Raw genomic sequence first — 18059 nt, 5'->3', positions numbered from 1 at the left:
AGCCGTGATGGTAATTAGTCCTGTCTCCCGAGTTTGTTAGCCAGGCAGAATTAGTTCCTGCAGGACGCTTGGTTTAAAGAATTTGGTAATCAGAAAATGACCGCTCCATTCGGAGTCTCAAGTGAATGTGTGACTTTTTTTTCAAGAGTGTTTCGATGATTTTTGTATTGCTGGGGTGATTGCGAAGTTTCAAAGCTACTGGAAATGTAGTAGTCTTCTCCCTGGAAAGCAGTCCTTGATTTCCTGGACGGGTCAGGCTTCATGGAGTGTTTCGAAGATACCTGATGTGGGAAGACTAGGCAAAGATCTTACTGTGCTTTCGTACCAACCACAATTTTTTCTGCCTTCTTTCGGAGGGAGGATGTAAATTCTACGTAACTTACGGTTCAGTTCAAATGTTTCTTAGCAAGCAGCAGTTTTATACGTGCATAAAGGTTTTGGGATCACTTAAGTGTCCGAATTACACCTCTTCACATGATGTTTTCTCAATCCATAACCACTGTATTATGTGAAAACAGGCTAATATCTTAATAAATTACCCTGCTGTGTCTGGAGAGTTCTGAGAATGAGATGTTACTTCTCTTCACTACTAATAAAATAACGAAAGGTCATTCTTACATGACAAATCAATGTAGTGGGCTGTGGAGGGAATTGCTTCATCCTTTCCCATATTTGACTTTTTCTAGAAGTAGTAAAACAAGTGTTTCTTTTTGAAAGTGATCTTATTTCCTTACCTGTCTTCCCTCGCTTTTAAGGAAATACTCTAAACAGTTCTTGAGGCTCTCAAGTGGAAGCAATGTTTCCATCTGGCGTAGCTATAGATAGACAAGCTCGTAGCTGCCTGATGTGTGCTTGTCACTTAAATTTACCTCTGACACCGTTTAATTGTTTGATACGCTTGCATTTTAAGAATGTGACCTGCCTTTTCATGCTCTTTCACTCCCCAGAAGCACAGTTTCTGTAAGTATGAACGTTATGTACCAGCGAGCATCTCTTGGTATTCTATTATTTGGACTCAAACCCATCAATATTTTGCTGCCGATCGGATATCCCTTACCTAAAAGGAATAGTTGGTGAGTTAATGTGTCATGAAACAATGCAAGGTGTGCTTTTGCTGGTTGTTGAATAGAGCCAAGTTCAAGTTGAACGGTTTCAGTGTCATCCTCTTACTATTTAGTGATTCGGAGCCTGTTAGGTCCGAGTCTGACAGTTTGCCTAAGCTTTTTATGAAGTGAGGCTGCAGGGACGCTCTTCCAGTGAAATCTTCCTCTGAAGAAGTCTTAGGGACAGATCAACAGTGCCAGGTCTTTTTCTGGCTTTCATGACAAAACTATTACAAGCTAACATTGTAGCTGTCTGATTTGTTGAAAGAACTGTAGTAAATAAACCCGAGTTTGGCCTGATTTGAGGTCCTGGGACTTATCGTTAACACCAAGCTCTCAGCAATCTGAAAGATGCTGATGAGTACCTGAGTTACTTAGATCTCAGTTCTCACTAATTTCAGCTTGCTGTTACTGTTACAGACTCTGGCCAACCATTTCTGTATGTGCTTTGAAAAACTAATATTTGATTCTGCAAGTTTTCTTCAGGCCTCCAGTATTCCAGTTAATGAATAATTTAAGTTTGGAGGAGTATGAGGTTAGGGAAATAAAATAAGTTTAGTTGATTAGAAAACTTGGTCTTGTATGTTTGTGGCAGAAGAGGATCAATGTATTTCCTGGCAAGAAGAGTGTATTTTTTTTTTTTTATTCTCCATCATAGCCTAGATAAAAAGCTTTAAAAAGATCAGGAATGTGAAAGCAGGAAGCTTTCTGAAAAACAGGCAGAAACCCTCGTAAGCTGCTATGTCTAAGCAGTTTCTGAGCTTCAATTCAGTTGATCTTTCTGTTAAAAAACAAAAACAAGCACCAAAGTTTGTAAATTCATGTGCTTTGTTGCCATAAGTATGCTTTGAAACTAGCAAATAAACTTTCTCCTGTTTCCCCTCGCATTTGCCTGTACCTATGGGAATATAAATCCTGGTGGGTTTGAGGCTGGAGCAGGGAGACTTTGTGGGTTTTTGTTTCCAGTTTTTGTGCACTTGGGATTACCTTCTGCTGTCGAATGGACAGCAGTAATTGAGCAATGCTGCTTTTGAAGTATTTCCTTTAGAAAAACAAGAGGAGATGGCATGTGAAAGTCTTGGTGTTGCATTTTTGGTTACTGCTTTTGTGTAAACAAGGATGTGGAAAGTGTTTTATTAGTTCCTTTTTGTTACATAGACCTTTTCAGCAAAAATTCAATTGCTGTATTTGTGTTTGGGTGCTTATTTCCATGAAGGCACAACTTCAGGAATAAAAATTCATAAATCTTTAAATCCAGAAGCATCAGTTACGATTATGTACTTGGCCTCCTGTATAACACAAACTAAATTTCACTTATGATTTTTTTTTTCCTGCTTAAAAATAAATGGTAGCATTTCTGCTTTTTTGTCAAGTACCATGTCTCAAGAGCTGCACAGGTTCAACCCACTCTCATGCCACTCCAGTTTTACCACCTGAATGCTGGAGAACAGTATTTCCATGCTACATGCCCCACAAATTGAACCTACACGCAGTGATTTAATAAAAAGGAAAAAGAAAAGCTAGGTATGGAGTAGAAATGCCTCTTTTCTGTGGTAAAATCTTCCTGGTAGTTTCAATGTCATTCACTTTAACCCAATTGCTCAGCTCTCGTGATGTGCTCCTGGCTTGCAGTATTATCTGTAGTTTTCATCTACTGTTGTACGAAAAACCCCCTAGTTGCTCATGTATGTTTTCTTTCGGTAAAGAAAACCGCTAAAAAAAAAAAAAAGCGCTGTGTAAAGCTATCATGAAACCAAAGGAGACACGTACTGGTACAAATTACATTGATATGCACAGTAAGACTGGTGAAAGATGGAATGGGTGCTTGATTTAATTCTAGAGTGCTGGTGTTAGTGCTAAAATATTGGATATTATGCAAAAGGGCTAGCCTTCCATCAAGACTTGTGATTATCTTGAATTTTTTTACTTTTTCAGAAGGAACACAAAAATTCTCAGTGTGGATTGAGACGTTGATCTATCTAGTCCTTTTACCGGTTACCAGTGGCTCGATCCAGAAGTTGAAAAAGGGGAGTTATAAAAAACACAACCTACAATGGGATATTAAGTTGGCTTCTGAAAATGGGGTCTTTTCTGCTCTTACCCACATGGACCTCATGTTTTACCCTGACCTTGACCTGCCAGGAGTGGCTAATCCTAAAGCCTTGGGCTGTCTTTCACTTTATGTAGCTGCTGACATTTTGGGAGGGGGAGGTCCAAGGTTCTGCTGTTCCAGAGGGAGAGGCTGGTCAGTGGCTGGCATCAAGCAAGCCCCAGGGTTTCGTACCTGGTGGTGAGGAGAGGGCAGGAGTTGTCTGTGCCTTCACAGAAACAGATGACAAATGCACTAATATCAGCCAAACGGGTAAGAAATCCCAGGCTAGAATAGGAAAACAGAACTGAATAAAATGTCTTTAAACCCTATGTACAATTGAAAACTAAATGAAGAATGCTTCTCTGTTGTATTTAAAGGAAAGCAGCAAATAAAGTAATACAAAAGAGACTTGGGAAATTTGATGACAGAAAATCTCTGTGAATGAATGAAGATGTTTTTGTGCTGTCTGCTGCCCTTTCAAAGCAGAGTTCAGCAAAAGACAAAGGTTCAGCTATTTAAAAATCTGATTCCTGGTAACTACGACTGCATGCTTAGGGTTGTGCAGCTATGTCCTGCTACTCTGCCCTTTTCTGAATCGTAACACCGAGGGTGCCACAGCCTCGATGGGAGCCTCTCCTACAGCACTGACGTGCCCCAAACCTCCTTGGTATTTCTGTGCCCCTTTCATAGGTCGTTTGTGGTCTCACCTCGCTGTTTCACTTACCTGCCTTAATTTCCCAGATAATTCTGGATAAATCTCCATGATGAAAAGTCTTCTGTGCCCCTCTGCCAGTGCAGCTTAGAAAGCCTAGCAGTCACACAAGCACTTTTCTTGGATCGTTTTACAGGGAAGTGTTGGGAGAGAGGAGCAGAGGGAAAGGTATGTCTCTGAGATCTTGTATCATGATTGATACCCTGCCAAACTGCTCTGGTCGGTTCCTGTCCCATGCACAACAACAAAGCCTAACGTGGAGAGCATAGTTGGATTACTTGTGGATGTGTTCCCATTGATTAGTTCCAGACCTAAAGCTCAGATTTACGGTAGTGCAAATATACTTGCTCTGGTTATCTCCTGAATTAGAAACATTAACTTTTTTTTTTTAATCACCTGGGTTGAGAAGCCTGAGTTTTGCTGAATTCAGCATCCTGAAAAGAAAACAGTATCATGTGGCCTTAATTCAGTACGAAGGTTCTTCTGGTCATGGAATCATTTATAGTGATATTGGGTAGAGGCAGCTCTTTGAGCAATTTCCCATGTGTTTGAGAGTAAATTTATTATCCACTCACTCCTACCTTGCAGATGGCACCTTTTCCTTCCTGAGTTTTGTATGAGTGATTGCTCTGAACGAAGATAAGCGTCATGGTAGGTGTAGGAAGGCTATTTTAATAAAATCAACAACAAGCTAAATAATACGAAGAGTATGTGAGAGGCCACATAACAAAACATACAACTTGATAAATTAAACAAGTACTCCAGAATGTTTTAGATGGATGATATTTTTCACAGTATTGGGAGAAAATGACTGGAGCACTTTGTAAAACATTAGAAATGATCCAGTCAGTTGTCCCTAAAAGCATGTTGCTGCTGCACAATGAACTCTATTCCATGCTCTTGAACAGACCTAATCTTACAAGATTCAGTTTAGGATCAGAAATGTCTACCTAATGGTTTGCTTTGCTAATTGCAATCATTTTCCAGAGGGTAAATTCACTGCAGCAGATTACATTAACTGGACAAGCTCAGACCAGAACTTCAGCATGAAAAGGTCATGTAACTGTCAGCACAACAAAATCCATGTGGTGATTTAAAGTTGGTTATTAACCCACATAGTAAAACAGAAATAGCTTCATTTATGTTGATAGGGAATCCTGTTTTGCTTGAATTACTGTAGAGGAATGATGAATAGATCGAAGAGATGGTATTCGAATGCTGTAGAAATACCAGTGATAAGAACAGCTTCGGTAAAGTGACGCTGGATTTGCTATAAAAGACAAATGTTGAGGAACACTTGCTACGTCTTTCTGGCTTGCTTTGTCCTACTCCAAAAACAGATGTTGCAGCAGTTGACACTAGGCTTTCTACAAGTTATTTGCTCGTCCTTCAGCTGTTTCACCAACAGTACGGTGATACCCCCCTCTCAATATCCACTTTACAAGTTCTTTGCAATTATAATTCTGAAGTACATGTAATTCCAATCAATATTCAGTATATTTTAACTGTGATCACAATTAAGGGTGCCCTGAATTCTCTTAAATAAGGGTACCGAGGTAGATTTTTCTTAAAATGGCAAGAAAACCTCTGAACCACGTGCATGTTCAAATCTTCATGCCACTACACGCTGTCTAGATAGCTCATCAGTATCTGGCATGCAAAAGATTTATTCCTGTGGTGCTCAGCATGCAGTGTAACAGCGCGGTAGTACTGTAAAATCATTTCAGAAGCGTGAGGGGAAGCCGCTGAATTAAGAGGAGCAAGTCTCTACAAAAAGCATAATATGCAGGAGAAAGTAGTAAGTAATGAATTGACATTATTCATAAGCTCAGGGATTTATGTTATTGTAATGGGGAATTACATGGAGAGGAACGGTTGAGAAGATCACGAAAGGAATATTAATTCTGTATTTTAAAGATGGGCACAAACATCTGTACATCTATTTAAAACTTGCCAGTTCTAAAAATTTCGACTGCAAATAAAGCAGACTCAAAGAGGAGGTCTTTAAAAGAGCCGAGACCTAGGTTGTAACATTTTTAAGTGAACAAGACACGACAAAATTTGTTAAATGGCCACGGTGAAGACTGCAGGCCGTGATTGTTTTAAGACAGAGGAAAATCAAGCTCTAGACTGGCAGTAGGGTGGCTTTGGCTGAAGTCCCACTGCGGGGAACAGGGAGACGTGAGGCTAATGAAACAAGTCGCCTCTTGCAATGCTCTTGCTCTGACTTTTGCACTGGAACTGTTTTGTCATGCAGTTATGTTATGAGGAAGATAGGTGTGATAAACATACGTTTGAGTCTTACAGGTAATATAGTGTATAAATAGTCTGGAAAACAGGTAAACATCTTGTAAATAGTGATTCCCCAGAAACAAAATGGTAGGGCTCTGTGTTTTGCTCATTAGGACTGCTCAGTGAAAACACAATATACACAGCATGCATCCCTTCAAGCACCTGTCGCTTGGAGGTAAAATTCTAGTGACTTTGGTTTAGTATAATTGCTTCTGAATTTTTAAGCCAGTGTAAATTGGCTTTTTATGAGAAATATTCTGTGTGTGTATCCCCATGCGTGCAGTCAAAAGGCAGGAGAAATTTGCAAGAGAAATAGAAAGTCAGTAAAATAATCTTCATAAAGGATAGCAGGGTAGGATTTCTGATCTGTGTGTATTGGGAAAGGAATCTCCAAGAATTTAGCATATCCGATACCTGATGCGTAAGATCGTGTTTTTAAAGGCTGCATATCATATGTAGAGATGGAAGCAGTGACCTGTATGTACTGTTACTCAACCCTTTCCACAGTAAGATCCTGTTTTTACTTTACTCAAATTGCAGTAATTGAGGCAATTTTTCCATAAAACTGCAGTCAAGGAGGAGTCGTGATGTCAACACAGCGATAAAACCACACCAAACTCCTTGCAAAATCAGCCCCTGAAAACATGGAGACCTCTGCCTGTCTTCATTTCTCCGTGCGCCAGTTTTCCCCCGGAGGGATGGTATTTGCTACTTGATGTTATTAAGTTAAATCCATGCATGTCTGTGTGGTGTTCTGCTCTTATGCCAATTAGTGGTATGATAAGGCCATGAGGAAATAAAAAACTTTGCATTTAGTGTATAGTTCGGGTAGTGGTTGAAACGAAGCCTTGCGAAGGCTGGAATCGAAAGCATCACGGAGCAGTGGCGTCAACCTTCCTGCGTGCCGAGTGAGGCGAGCCTGAGCCGTGCCCCTGTAGCACTGCCGCAAGTCGTCGGACGCTCTCAAAGCAAGTCCCGGCGCTACCGAAGAGTCATCGCTTTTGCATGCATTTAAGATTATCCTCCTCATTCTTCTTCTCTCTGTTTTTTCATAGTGAGCGTTGAAAAAGTGGAGTTAAAGGGACTGGCACACAAGAAGAATGAAAGAAATGTTGAATATTCCTTTGAGGTAAGTTTTTGTGATTGTTTTTTTTACTATGAAAGAAGGGAGGGTAGTACTTAGGGAGGAGTTAAATTTTCAAACCTTATTTTTAGATCCTAGAAACTGGTCTGGTGGAGCTCCTTGGGGATAAATGCTAGTCATATTTTATAATCAATGATTTGGAAGTAGTCATAAATTGCAGTTGATGAACATTTGTGGATGATGCAGAGTGGGACACAGGCAAAATAAAAGTATTCACTCTAATGCAGCAGGTGGTGGCAGAGTATATATTTAGGGGAAAAATATCACGCCATGCTTACAGAATGGGAATCTATGTGCTGGAATGCAGAAGCTAGAAAGAATTTAAGTCTCGGTCTCAACAAAGAGAATTTAGACTCCTAGATCAGTGTTGCATATATGGGAAAAGAGGTAGGATGGTCATTTATCTTTGCATTCAGCCTGGAGGGGAGTGCGAGACTGTGGCATATGGCTCAGGTGTTACCGGTTTTAAAAGGGGTGTTGAAGAATACAGAAAATAGCTATGGAAATGATTCAAGGCTTGAGGAAAAAGCCGTGTAGCGAGAGAGTTAAAGAACTTGACTGAAGGATGACTTTAAGTATCACATAAACGCGTTTTCAAAGAGAAGAAAATATTTGATGGTAAAGGGGGCGTTAACGTAGCAGAAAAAGGCATAACAGGAACCGTCGTCTGAAAATTGAAGCCAGGCTAATTCAAACTGGAAGTGAGAATAGTTTCTTTGGAATGAGAGTGGTTAGCCACAAGCTGCTAGGAGAAGCGGCTCCCCCCTCCTCGTTTTTACACAGCTTTTGGATGTTTGGTCGTGGCTGACAGTTTCTGCAGAGGGATGACTTCATTCTGTGAAACCTTGTTTTTAATAGCAGAGACTGGATTCTGGGTGCTGGCGAGAAAGAATGACAAACTGCTTTTCTCCCATCTAGTTGGAACGACGTATTCCAAAATTCAGAATGCAAAGCCCAGAAAATGTCTTTGCTTTGCTTAATGAGGCAACAGAGCCAAACGCTTGGTGAGAAAAGGAGAACCCGAAAGAAAATGGACAGTAGAATTTCAATTATCTACAACTTTTTTAAAAAAAAAAAAGGTTTCCTTTAAAACTACCAGCCACCCAAGACAGATCGTCAGTTCAGCATCTTCTTGTGATGTTGACAGCGTTAACCTCTGCATGACGCGATTCGTGGATAATGTTCTGAATTTTCTGAATCCCATGGTTGTTCCAAATGTCATCAATATTAGAAAGGATTTTTTCAAGGGCTTTTAAAAATCTTTATGAAATATGCAGTTGTCTAGACTCAGTTACGTATTCGTATCTTGTGAAACATCTTTTCCTATTATAAATTTTTCTATAAATACCAGAAGTTACTTTTACCAGTATTTCACTTAACATCTTGTAACTGAAAGAACAGTATATGGTTTAGCTGAGCTAAGAAATTGCTGTTTGCTGGGTTAGAAACCCAACTATTAAATGTTTTGTTTAGTAGCTTGGGAATAGACGGTGACTAGATGGAGGAGTTCAGTGCGCTCAGCATCGCTTGGCAATGCTGTTGTTCCTTGCATTTACAGTTCACGTTATTGTTTTATAAGTATTGAAAATTATAACAAGTTCGCAAAACAGAAGTCGTAACAAATGTCGGGTTATTACAAAACTAGAAAGAAAGAGACATTTCTCCTATATTTTCTGGAGTTTCTTATGAATTTAAAGACGTATTAATTTATCACTAACTTTAAAAAAGAAACAAAAAAACCCCACAGGCTTTGTAAAACCAGAAACTGCTTAAGTTTTCTTTCTTCCTTTTTTTTTCCCCCCCTTTTTGTGTAACAGCTCTGCAGAGAGGAAATTCCTCCATTATGTAATATATTTTGAAACACTCTCCTCTCACCAGTCTTTTTGGCAGCATTCTGATGGCTGGAAAAACTTTGTGTATGTTTGCAGTTGTCATTGAAACTAGTGTCATGTGAGACGATGGCCTCCTGATTCTTAAACACATAAACCCAGCTTCTTCCCCTATAGAACTGCTGAAGAGCCATATACCTTCCAACCACCTCGAACAGATATCTTAAGGCCGAAGGGACTTATCATTGGCCAGTCTCATGCTGATATTCGTCGTGCCAAGAAATCCTGACTTTTGGCTCACTTAAACTAATCATCCACCAACCAACAAATGCCTCTCTAGCTAAGAATGTAATGACTTAATGCAGAAAGCGTATGGGAAGAGATACTGAACTATTTCCTTTTTCTAGGGCATATACAAGATGGTGGAGCGCAGCTAGGGCGGTAACCGAAGGTTTCATTTCCAAGGTTTCGCCTTTTTTTGCAGCAGGGCGATTTGCTGCCATCTCCAACTTTGCACGGCATATGGAGTTGATTAATTATAAATAGGGACTCTTGTGCTGTGGCGAGTTGTTCATGTTGTACATGAGATTCTACAAACCAGCTGTTTTCTTTAACAATAATAAGAAAAAAAAATTTCCATTACTTAGTAGTCTGTTCCTTAATACTGGATGTCTGCAGTGTGCAATGGCTGTGTAAACTACGAAGTGCTTTTTTAAGCATTCAGAATAGTTGTTAAGCATAGTAACGGCAAGAATCGGGCAGCGAGGGAGGACTGAGTAGTAGTTACTTGTGCACAAAAAAGGTTGTTCCTTATTGATGTCACACCTTACAAACTTTCTTTCAGTCTGGGGGGGGACATTTCATACCAAACTTAAATCCCTGACTATCAGTTACTAAACGGAATATGCTTTTTACTTCTTAAGGTCCTGTGGTCTGATTCTTCAGTGACGTTGGTAACCAAATCTTCCGCTGAAGTGACTGAATTTATTTCAAAGGTAAAGGCGATACGAAAAATACTTTGCAAACGGAGGGATGTTTTGTCCTTCTGTGTAATTTTGTTCAATGACATTTTTCAAAATGTACTGAGATAATGCAGACAGATTGAATTTCATAAAATGTTTGACTTATAAATTGCTGTGCCTTGAATCTCATATGAGTAACAAGTCGTCTTTTCACTTATTGTTTGTCATATCCTCCACCTTTAGCTATCTCAGCTGTATCCAGAAGAAAACTTGGAGAAATTCATTCCTTGCCTAGCTGGTCCAGATTCATTTTACCTAGAACGGAACCACATGGACCTGGAATCGGACCTTAGGTATGCTGGGTTTTTTGTTGTGGTGGTTTTTTTTTCTCTTGACACTTGGCTTTTTTCACCAAGTGGAAGAAAGAAGCAGGAAATAGAAATATTATGTTCATATTCTAAATTACTTTCAAGAAATTAGAGCCTGATCCTAAGCATTATTTCTTGATGTTCTACTAATTCCAGTGCATAAGAATTTTTCAGAAATTCTTTCTTCAGAAATACATGTGGTAATAATATTCTGTATGAAGCTTCCTGGAGAATTGACATTTCCTCATTCCTTGTGAAAAACAAATAGAGGATCATTGGCTTTGCAGAAGCTTGGTTTGGGCTCAAACAATAGCCAAAACTGCTTAAAAAAAAACAAACCCAAAACTCAGAAAAAATAGTTATCCTTCTGTATTGGGTTATGGGGATTTTTTTCCCCCCCTACCCTTTCACAGAGTCTTTTATTGTCTCAGTTGGTTTAGGTTGTCATGGTGTTTATTTTACTTTAATTTTAAAAAGGTAGGTATGTATGTACATATTATAGCCATTAAATTTTTGGAAACCGTTAACAGCTAAGAAATTTTTGAAGCCTTAGATAGTACCTCCTCACGTTATCACAAATCACCTGGTATTCTAATCTAAAACACCATTTTAAAAATCATCATCTGTGGCAGGCCACATCAGTTCTCTCTTTCTAAATACTGCAACAGTTTTGCTAGGAAAACTTGAGGGACTAAAAGTATTTTCAGCTACTACTGTCTTTATCTATGCAAAGTATTAAATGACATTTTAAAATAGTAATTAACTTGTGTTAGAGCTTCTGGTAAACGCCTCTTTTCCCTAAGTGAAGGCAGATTTTTGTCCACCATTGGCAGAGCCGCAGTGGATATTGTTTTTCCATAGTCAGAGCCAGCAGGTGCACGCCTCAATTATTTTTCACGGCAAAGAGCGTTAACATTTCAAACAGTCCTTTCTGTGCTTTGAGGATCACAGCCTATTGATGAGAATTAGGTAGGGTGAGAGAGGATGCGTGTTGCTGCTGTTTAGCTAGCAACAGTCTCTACAAATCTGGGTTAATAGAACAGCAATCTGTGTTTACGCAGCAACGGTTGTATCTTTGGAGCAGAGAAAGAAGCTGTTTTGTTAAGTGCTACATATTTGAAAAATTCAGAAACGAACCGTGATTTTTCAAGGTGGAGGGCACATTGGAGCGTGTGTATAGTTGGATTTTTTTACTCAAAGACTTTTTTAAAATGACAAATAGAAAGATATAGTCAAAATGCTCTCCTTTTAAACAAGTTTTTATACCTTTTCAAATCTATAGAAGATTTGGCAAAAGGCAGTCAAGTTTGCATAACAAGAAGAAGTGACAGCGGTAGAACACACTTTATACATTGCAAAGTTTTAGGAGATTGCTGTTTTTCCCCCCCAAAGAGGCACAGGAACCCCAGGGAAAATGTGACATAAGTTTTACAGCCTTTTTCCCTACACGGCCAGACTCTGCATCTGCTGTTTATCTCGAAGAGGAAAAAGAATGAAATAACTGATATATCTCTGTTTTATGGTCTTCAAGTTCATGAATTTGAAAGGAAATTTTCAAGTTTGTATTTGAACATTATCTGCCTTACAAGTGTTCAGTGTTCCTAAATTAAGCATCTTGAGTGAAACGCTAAACAGAGTGAAAGCAACACAACGGTAATGTGTGCAAGTAGTATTAAGGATAAGAATATCCGTACATTTCAAGTCTACTTTGAATCAGATTTGCGTGGTGTTATTAATTTGAAAGGTCTTTTATGTTCTACTTTCAAGATTTCAAATGCAATTTCAAAATTTCATGTACAGTCTGCAATCATGATTGCATCGGCAGCTGCAAACCAAATATAACAGAATGGGGGGGTTGTTTGCTTTTGATGAACATGCAGGTATTTGGCACCATTACCTTCCCATGTGGTGAAAAACGACCACGTTAGAAAGTTCTTCAGCACTTCATCTCCTTCCCAGCAACTTCAGAGTTCAAGTAAGTTTAAATAACGTTTAAAAATGAATTTTTAGTACTGAGGTACATTTCATAACCTGATGCCATTTGTAACTTCTGTTCCCTGTTTTTAGGTCCTGGCAACCCCTCCCTTTATAAAGTAGGAACGACGCTGGGAACATCTGGAAGGTGAACGGTTTATTTTGTCTGTGTTTGTTCTGGTTAGTTATAAAACCCCATTACGGAGGTAATTATCTGTCTCCCCTTGGGGATTTATTTGAGTCTACACTTTCATATTCATCTGTAGAAAATGTTAAGAAATTCTAGCCTTTAGTGTGTGGTCTGCCCAAACCAGACAAATGGTGAGAACAGCGGTGTAAGGTGCTAGCATTCCTAGTGCTGTCATTTGTTCGTTCTTTAAGTGCCTTAAGGAAACACATCTTAGAATAATAACTGCAAGAGCTGAGTGTGGGTAACTGCTTGAAGAAAAGTTTTGCAATGAGTTGATCGCAAAGACAACGAAACTTAGGTAACAGACAACTTGCAAGTCAAAATATAACATGATATAATTACTGGAAATGGAAGATAGAATTCAACTCCAGCTTCAAAATTAAAGCATGTAAAATGTAATTACCATTGGACCAAGCTTTCTAGCGTTACGACAGAACCTCTTGTCATGGGCGGTTATGAAATCAGCAGCAGCTCTCTTGTCCTAAGAAATGTGTATGTTTGGGGAAGAATTTAGGGAAAGCTTTTGACCGGCGTTACATGGGAGGTGAGATCAGACAATTGCAGTGTTCCTGCTGGCCGTAAAACCTGTGAACACCCGTTCTAAGCAGCGTTTCTCAAAATGTTTAAAGCCATAACTACTAATTGGCATCGACACTTGGATGTTGAGCTGTGGTGATGGATGATTTCTTTGTGATCCGCTGCTTACTGCGTAAGTCGTAGTGGTCTCAATCACATACTTAAAAGGAATAATGATCATTCGAATTGTAGGCGCGGATCTGGGCGTCCCTAGTGTCAGTCTTTGTGGGCGAAGGGAGACTGGAGCATCTCTGAAAGGGTTTTTTCTCTCTACAGCATATTTGAATGTTTTCATTCAAAGGGGTTTTCCTTTCAGAAGGAGGAAGGAAGCCTCTTCCAGGGGAGGTACAAGTCAGCCTTGGGAAGAGAAGGAAAGAAATTCTCTTGCCTTTTGTTAGGATTTAACAAACTCGGAACTCATTCTCTTAAGAGGCAATTTGCTTTTTTTTTCCTAACAAAAACCAGAACCCTCCAAGGAGCCAATATTGTGGGTTATTTTGCCACTTCCACATGTCAAAAAAATTTCCACAGGATATTTGGGCTTCTTTTCTTCTTTTTAATAATGCAAAGCTGAACCACAGCCATTCACTCTCAACCCTTTTTAAATCACAGAGAGGCGGCAGAGCATATATTATTTGTGATTATAGAAGGAAACCTCCGCTTAAGCTGAAGATAAGGCTTTCTGTTTGCCATAAACTGCACTGTTTTTATTGTGCTCTTGAACGGCGTAGGTCCAAATCTGTAACTTGGATCAAAGAGTGCAGGTTTTACCAGAAATCGTGGAAGTGGCAGATTTGTACGGCCGTAGTAGCTGAACTCTGGGTGACACAGATTCAATGTGCTAAATCGAATCACGTTACTATTTTGCAGACCTATATGCGGAGTGGCTGGCATTCAGTCTTCTCAGAATCACGTCCAGCACTCGGCCGCTGCTCCCGTTGCACTACCCCACTGTTCCCACGCAGGAGGTACTGGCTCCTCGCTGGCCTATCGCACCCAGATGGACGCCTCTTCTTCACCCATGCTCATGTCTTCCAGCCCACAGACCCCTCAGACACAGGAGCAAAACGGGATCTTAGACTGGCTCAGGAAACTGCGGTTGCACAAATACTATCCTGTCTTCAAACAGCTCACAATGGAGAAGGTAGGGCAGTAGATTAAGAAAAGGGAGCCGGCTTTTAAATTACCCGTAATATTCTCTAGTGTGGAGAGAGAAGCTGCAAACTTCCGCGCTGAGAATCGCAGAAGTTATTGGCAAATGCTGTGAAGGTTTGCACTCTCTTGAAGCAATAATATTTTGATGAAAACCTTCTTCCTATTTTTGATCTGTGTTGTGTCCGGGCCTTGGGCTGTTTGACAGCTGCCGCCTGTTTCGGAATTCTTCACCGAATGATTGAAGATCCAATTTGCAGGCTGGCCTAGGGGCTCTGCTTTGGCTCCCCCATCATCCCTTCGATGTGCAGTAGATAACTAAAAGTTGCAGATTTTTTAAAATTTCTGCTTCTTGATCGATTTTTCTCCCAAAATATTTGGTTATCCTTCTTTTAAAAAGTAGATTCACAGAGGCTTCTGACATGAACATTAGTGTGTGCACGTACCTGCAAGGGAACGTGAGGTTTTTGTTTTCTGCAAAAATTCTTGTGGAAGAATAACTGCTTATGTATTTGCACGGTAAGAGTCACGAATGATACCGATGTGTGCTGGGTTTTATCTAAATAGAACACTTCTACAGCGTTTACCCAGCTCCGTCTGTAAAATTCGTGTCTGCTTACTGTCTTTTAGCCTTGAACGCCCTCCCGTGGACTCAGTGCTTAGGTTCAGCCAGGCCTAAATTGGGATGGCTTTGTGCTGGCTATATAGTATGTTGTATGTATTTAACTATAATCTGTTACCAGAGTCTTCTGGTTTTATTGTCTTCGTTATGTGGGGGGAAATAGTGTTTTTTTCTTTAATAAAGTAGCAAAACTGTGCATATTCTACTGTGTTTTTTAAAAAAAATGTATTATACTGCATACTTTGCTGGCTTTCATATTCATTACATTATATTATAAATGCATCTGTTTTATTTTCATATTCTATGTCTATATTTTATTACAAAATTTAATTTTGGAGTATATTTTCCAATTAAACTGATGAGATGACTGCACGTTGATTTCTGGGTTAAATGACACAACTAGGAAAACTAGAGTGATTTTTGTTTTTTAAGAGAACCAGATCCTTAAACTCATTTATAGCACAAAGTTCTTTTTTAAAATGTACATGGATTGCTTCATCTTTATTGTGAATAGTTAATGTAAGCACACATCTAATTAAATTTAATCTACAGATGTTCTTTCTTTCATTCCAATCCCCCACACTTTTATTCTACACTGATTCTATAATTTGAAACTGGAGTAGAGAGTTACTTTAAATTAACATATGTTTAAAAAAAGGGCTTTGAGGTTGCCTTTCAGAATTGATCTTTACTGAAAATGTAAATAAGAATATTTCAGGCTGTAAAACTAAGCACACATTTTTTTTCTTTACAAGTTTCTGAGTCTTACTGAGGAAGATCTGAATAAGTTCGAATCCCTCACCATGGGAGCAAAGAAGAAGCTCAAGACCCAGCTAGAGCTGGAGAAGTAAGTGGCGGGGAAGAACTGTCTTTTTAAGGTCATAAGGTATTTAATGCAAGTTTTACAGTGGTCTTTGCTTTTCAGACCATAAACCTACCAGGATTCCCACCTGTAAGTATGGGTAATGCTTATCTCCCTCCCTCTGCACTTGTGTCGGTTACTTTGAAAAGCTCTTGAAACGGAGGCTTGTTAGATCATATTTAGTACCTACTGGTTCCCTGTTGCCCATTAAGGTTATGATAAAGATAACCGAATGTAAAGAATTTGGGGACTCCGTTTTAAAAGGGTATGGCAACCCAGTGGTAACGTAAATGCCTGTGTTCACCTGTCACATTGACAGCTCTTCTAAGGAAGGGGACATTTTAAAAATAGTTTACAAAAGATACATACTGTTGCTTAGGGGTTTTTTTAAACTGGTATAATAGGTCTTGTAAAGCAGGTGTGCAAAAGCCCATTTAGATTTTGGGCTTAGCACCCACGTGAGATTCTCAGGGTAGGAGGGAATCAGGCAAGCAAGCCACTGAGCTGTAGGGTTTGCAAGCTCAGGTGATGCACACAGAAAGTCAGGATGCCCAGCAGGACTTTTTCATCGTAAAACCTGACAATTTTTTGGCTTCCAGTCAGTGCGGACGGAGCACAGCTACTTTGAGAGCCTCCTTGGTGTCCTGTGATGAGCCAAGCCAGCTGTGGCAGCGGCAGCCGCTCAGGGCTCTGCTGGCTACTGGAGCTGGGCTGCAGGTTGCCCGGTGATTCCCGTACAGGATCTGGACTTCTGACTTTGTACGGGGACAAACCACTGGAAGTCAGGGCTGTTGCAGGTCACCCTGGTCTCGGGAAGATCACAGCTGTATGTGGTCAAGGTGATATAAAGAAGGCCAGTGCTCTGTGCAATATTAATAGCCCTTGGGGGAAACCGATGCAACAGATTCTCCTCTTTTTTGTGTCTCCAATTAGAGGGAAATGTTTATTCTGAAGCTACTGCAGTTACGTAAAAAGCAATTAAAAAAATCCAAATCCATGCCCGTTTATCAAAGTTCCTTGACAGCATTTTTCATCGGTCTTCGTTTTTCCAGAGTGTGTTTGGAAAATGAAAACTTTGGACTGCATTTGGCTTGTCTTCGGTTTTGGTGTGCACGGCTAGGTTTGGGACGCGCTTATGTAACGTGTGATAGAATTTAGTCACCGTTTGGTGATGTTTTACCTTCACAAATAAGAGCATTAGTATTGTAATCAGATGGCAAATAGGCCAAATGTAACTGCTGGCACGCAGCTATGGTCAGGATTGATGTCATTTCCAAATGTTTCCATTTGAAATTAGCATAACGTTTTAGTGGATTATTTAGCGGCCTTCGTCTGCTTCAGCTTCATTCAGAAATTGATTCCTCTGTTGTTGTGCTTTAGCCAGTTTTTGTTTCTTCATACCTTTCTCCATCACCCTACAGAGAAAAATCGGAGAAACGGTGCCTAAACCCCACAACACCTTCTTCAGTAACCAGCAGCGGTGTGGCAAGGGTTCCCCCTACTACGCACGTAGGGCCTATCCAGAGTATTCGTGGCAACCATGCTGCAGGTAAGAAGGAGGAGCAGAGGACACTGCTGTGCTCCCGGGGCTGAATATGTTCTTGCGCAAGAGCAAGCTCATCCCTATGCTGCTTTTTCACCAACCTGTTGTAAGCTTTATCTTCCAAAATGCCATCGGCTTTATAGGGAGCAATCAAAAAGTCCAATTCCTGTGCGTATGGAGTGCAATAAAAAGTAGTCGCCCCTTCACAGCTTCTGTGTGAACGGCTGGCTGCGCTAGTCAGCCACCGTTACGCCTCCAGAGTCCTGCTTCTTAGCCGATGCCTATCGCTGTACATCTTGAGCATCACCGTCTGTTAGGTGGTGTCATGGAGCAGTTGTAGCGAGGTCCTGTCAGGTCGGTGTTACCCCTCTCGTTGCATTCCCTGACTGCTCGCACACCCTTTATCTGCAGAGCTGCGAGTGGATGTGGATCAGCCAGCCCACCCGCTGCCCCGGGAGGGCAGTTCTTCCGAGTACTCCAGCTCTTCTTCCAGCCCCATGGGGATCCAGACGAGGGAAGAGAGCTCCGACAGCGCTGAGGAGAACGAGAGACGTAAGCAGAAACCCCCAAAGAGGGTGGCTGTGTTGCCCGGCTTTGCCTAGCGAAGCGGTTGTATTTATAGATGTTTCTGTCCCTAG

The 18059-nt window shown here is 40.4% G+C and overlaps 1 protein-coding gene across 1 annotated transcript in view; it reads left to right on the top strand.

The window, feature by feature from the left end:
- ZCCHC14 (zinc finger CCHC-type containing 14) overlaps window positions 1-18059 on the top strand; it is a 55021-nt gene that overhangs the window by 29940 nt on the left and 7022 nt on the right. Inside the window, exons 3-11 of the mRNA XM_082320235.1 lie at window positions 7255-7328; window positions 10096-10167; window positions 10378-10487; window positions 12383-12477; window positions 12570-12624; window positions 14113-14386; window positions 15772-15863; window positions 17300-17427; window positions 17833-17973. Coding sequence (XP_082176361.1) covers window positions 7255-7328; window positions 10096-10167; window positions 10378-10487; window positions 12383-12477; window positions 12570-12624; window positions 14113-14386; window positions 15772-15863; window positions 17300-17427; window positions 17833-17973 — 1041 coding nt within the window. The remainder of the gene's footprint in view (window positions 1-7254; window positions 7329-10095; window positions 10168-10377; window positions 10488-12382; window positions 12478-12569; window positions 12625-14112; window positions 14387-15771; window positions 15864-17299; window positions 17428-17832; window positions 17974-18059) is intronic.

This window comes from Platalea leucorodia, assembly GCF_965183815.1.
Source record: "Platalea leucorodia genome assembly, chromosome: 8".
Taxonomy (NCBI): Eukaryota; Metazoa; Chordata; class Aves; order Pelecaniformes; family Threskiornithidae; genus Platalea; species Platalea leucorodia.
The sequence above is the reverse complement of the archived record's forward strand: the minus strand, read 5'-3'. Positions and strand labels throughout refer to the sequence as shown.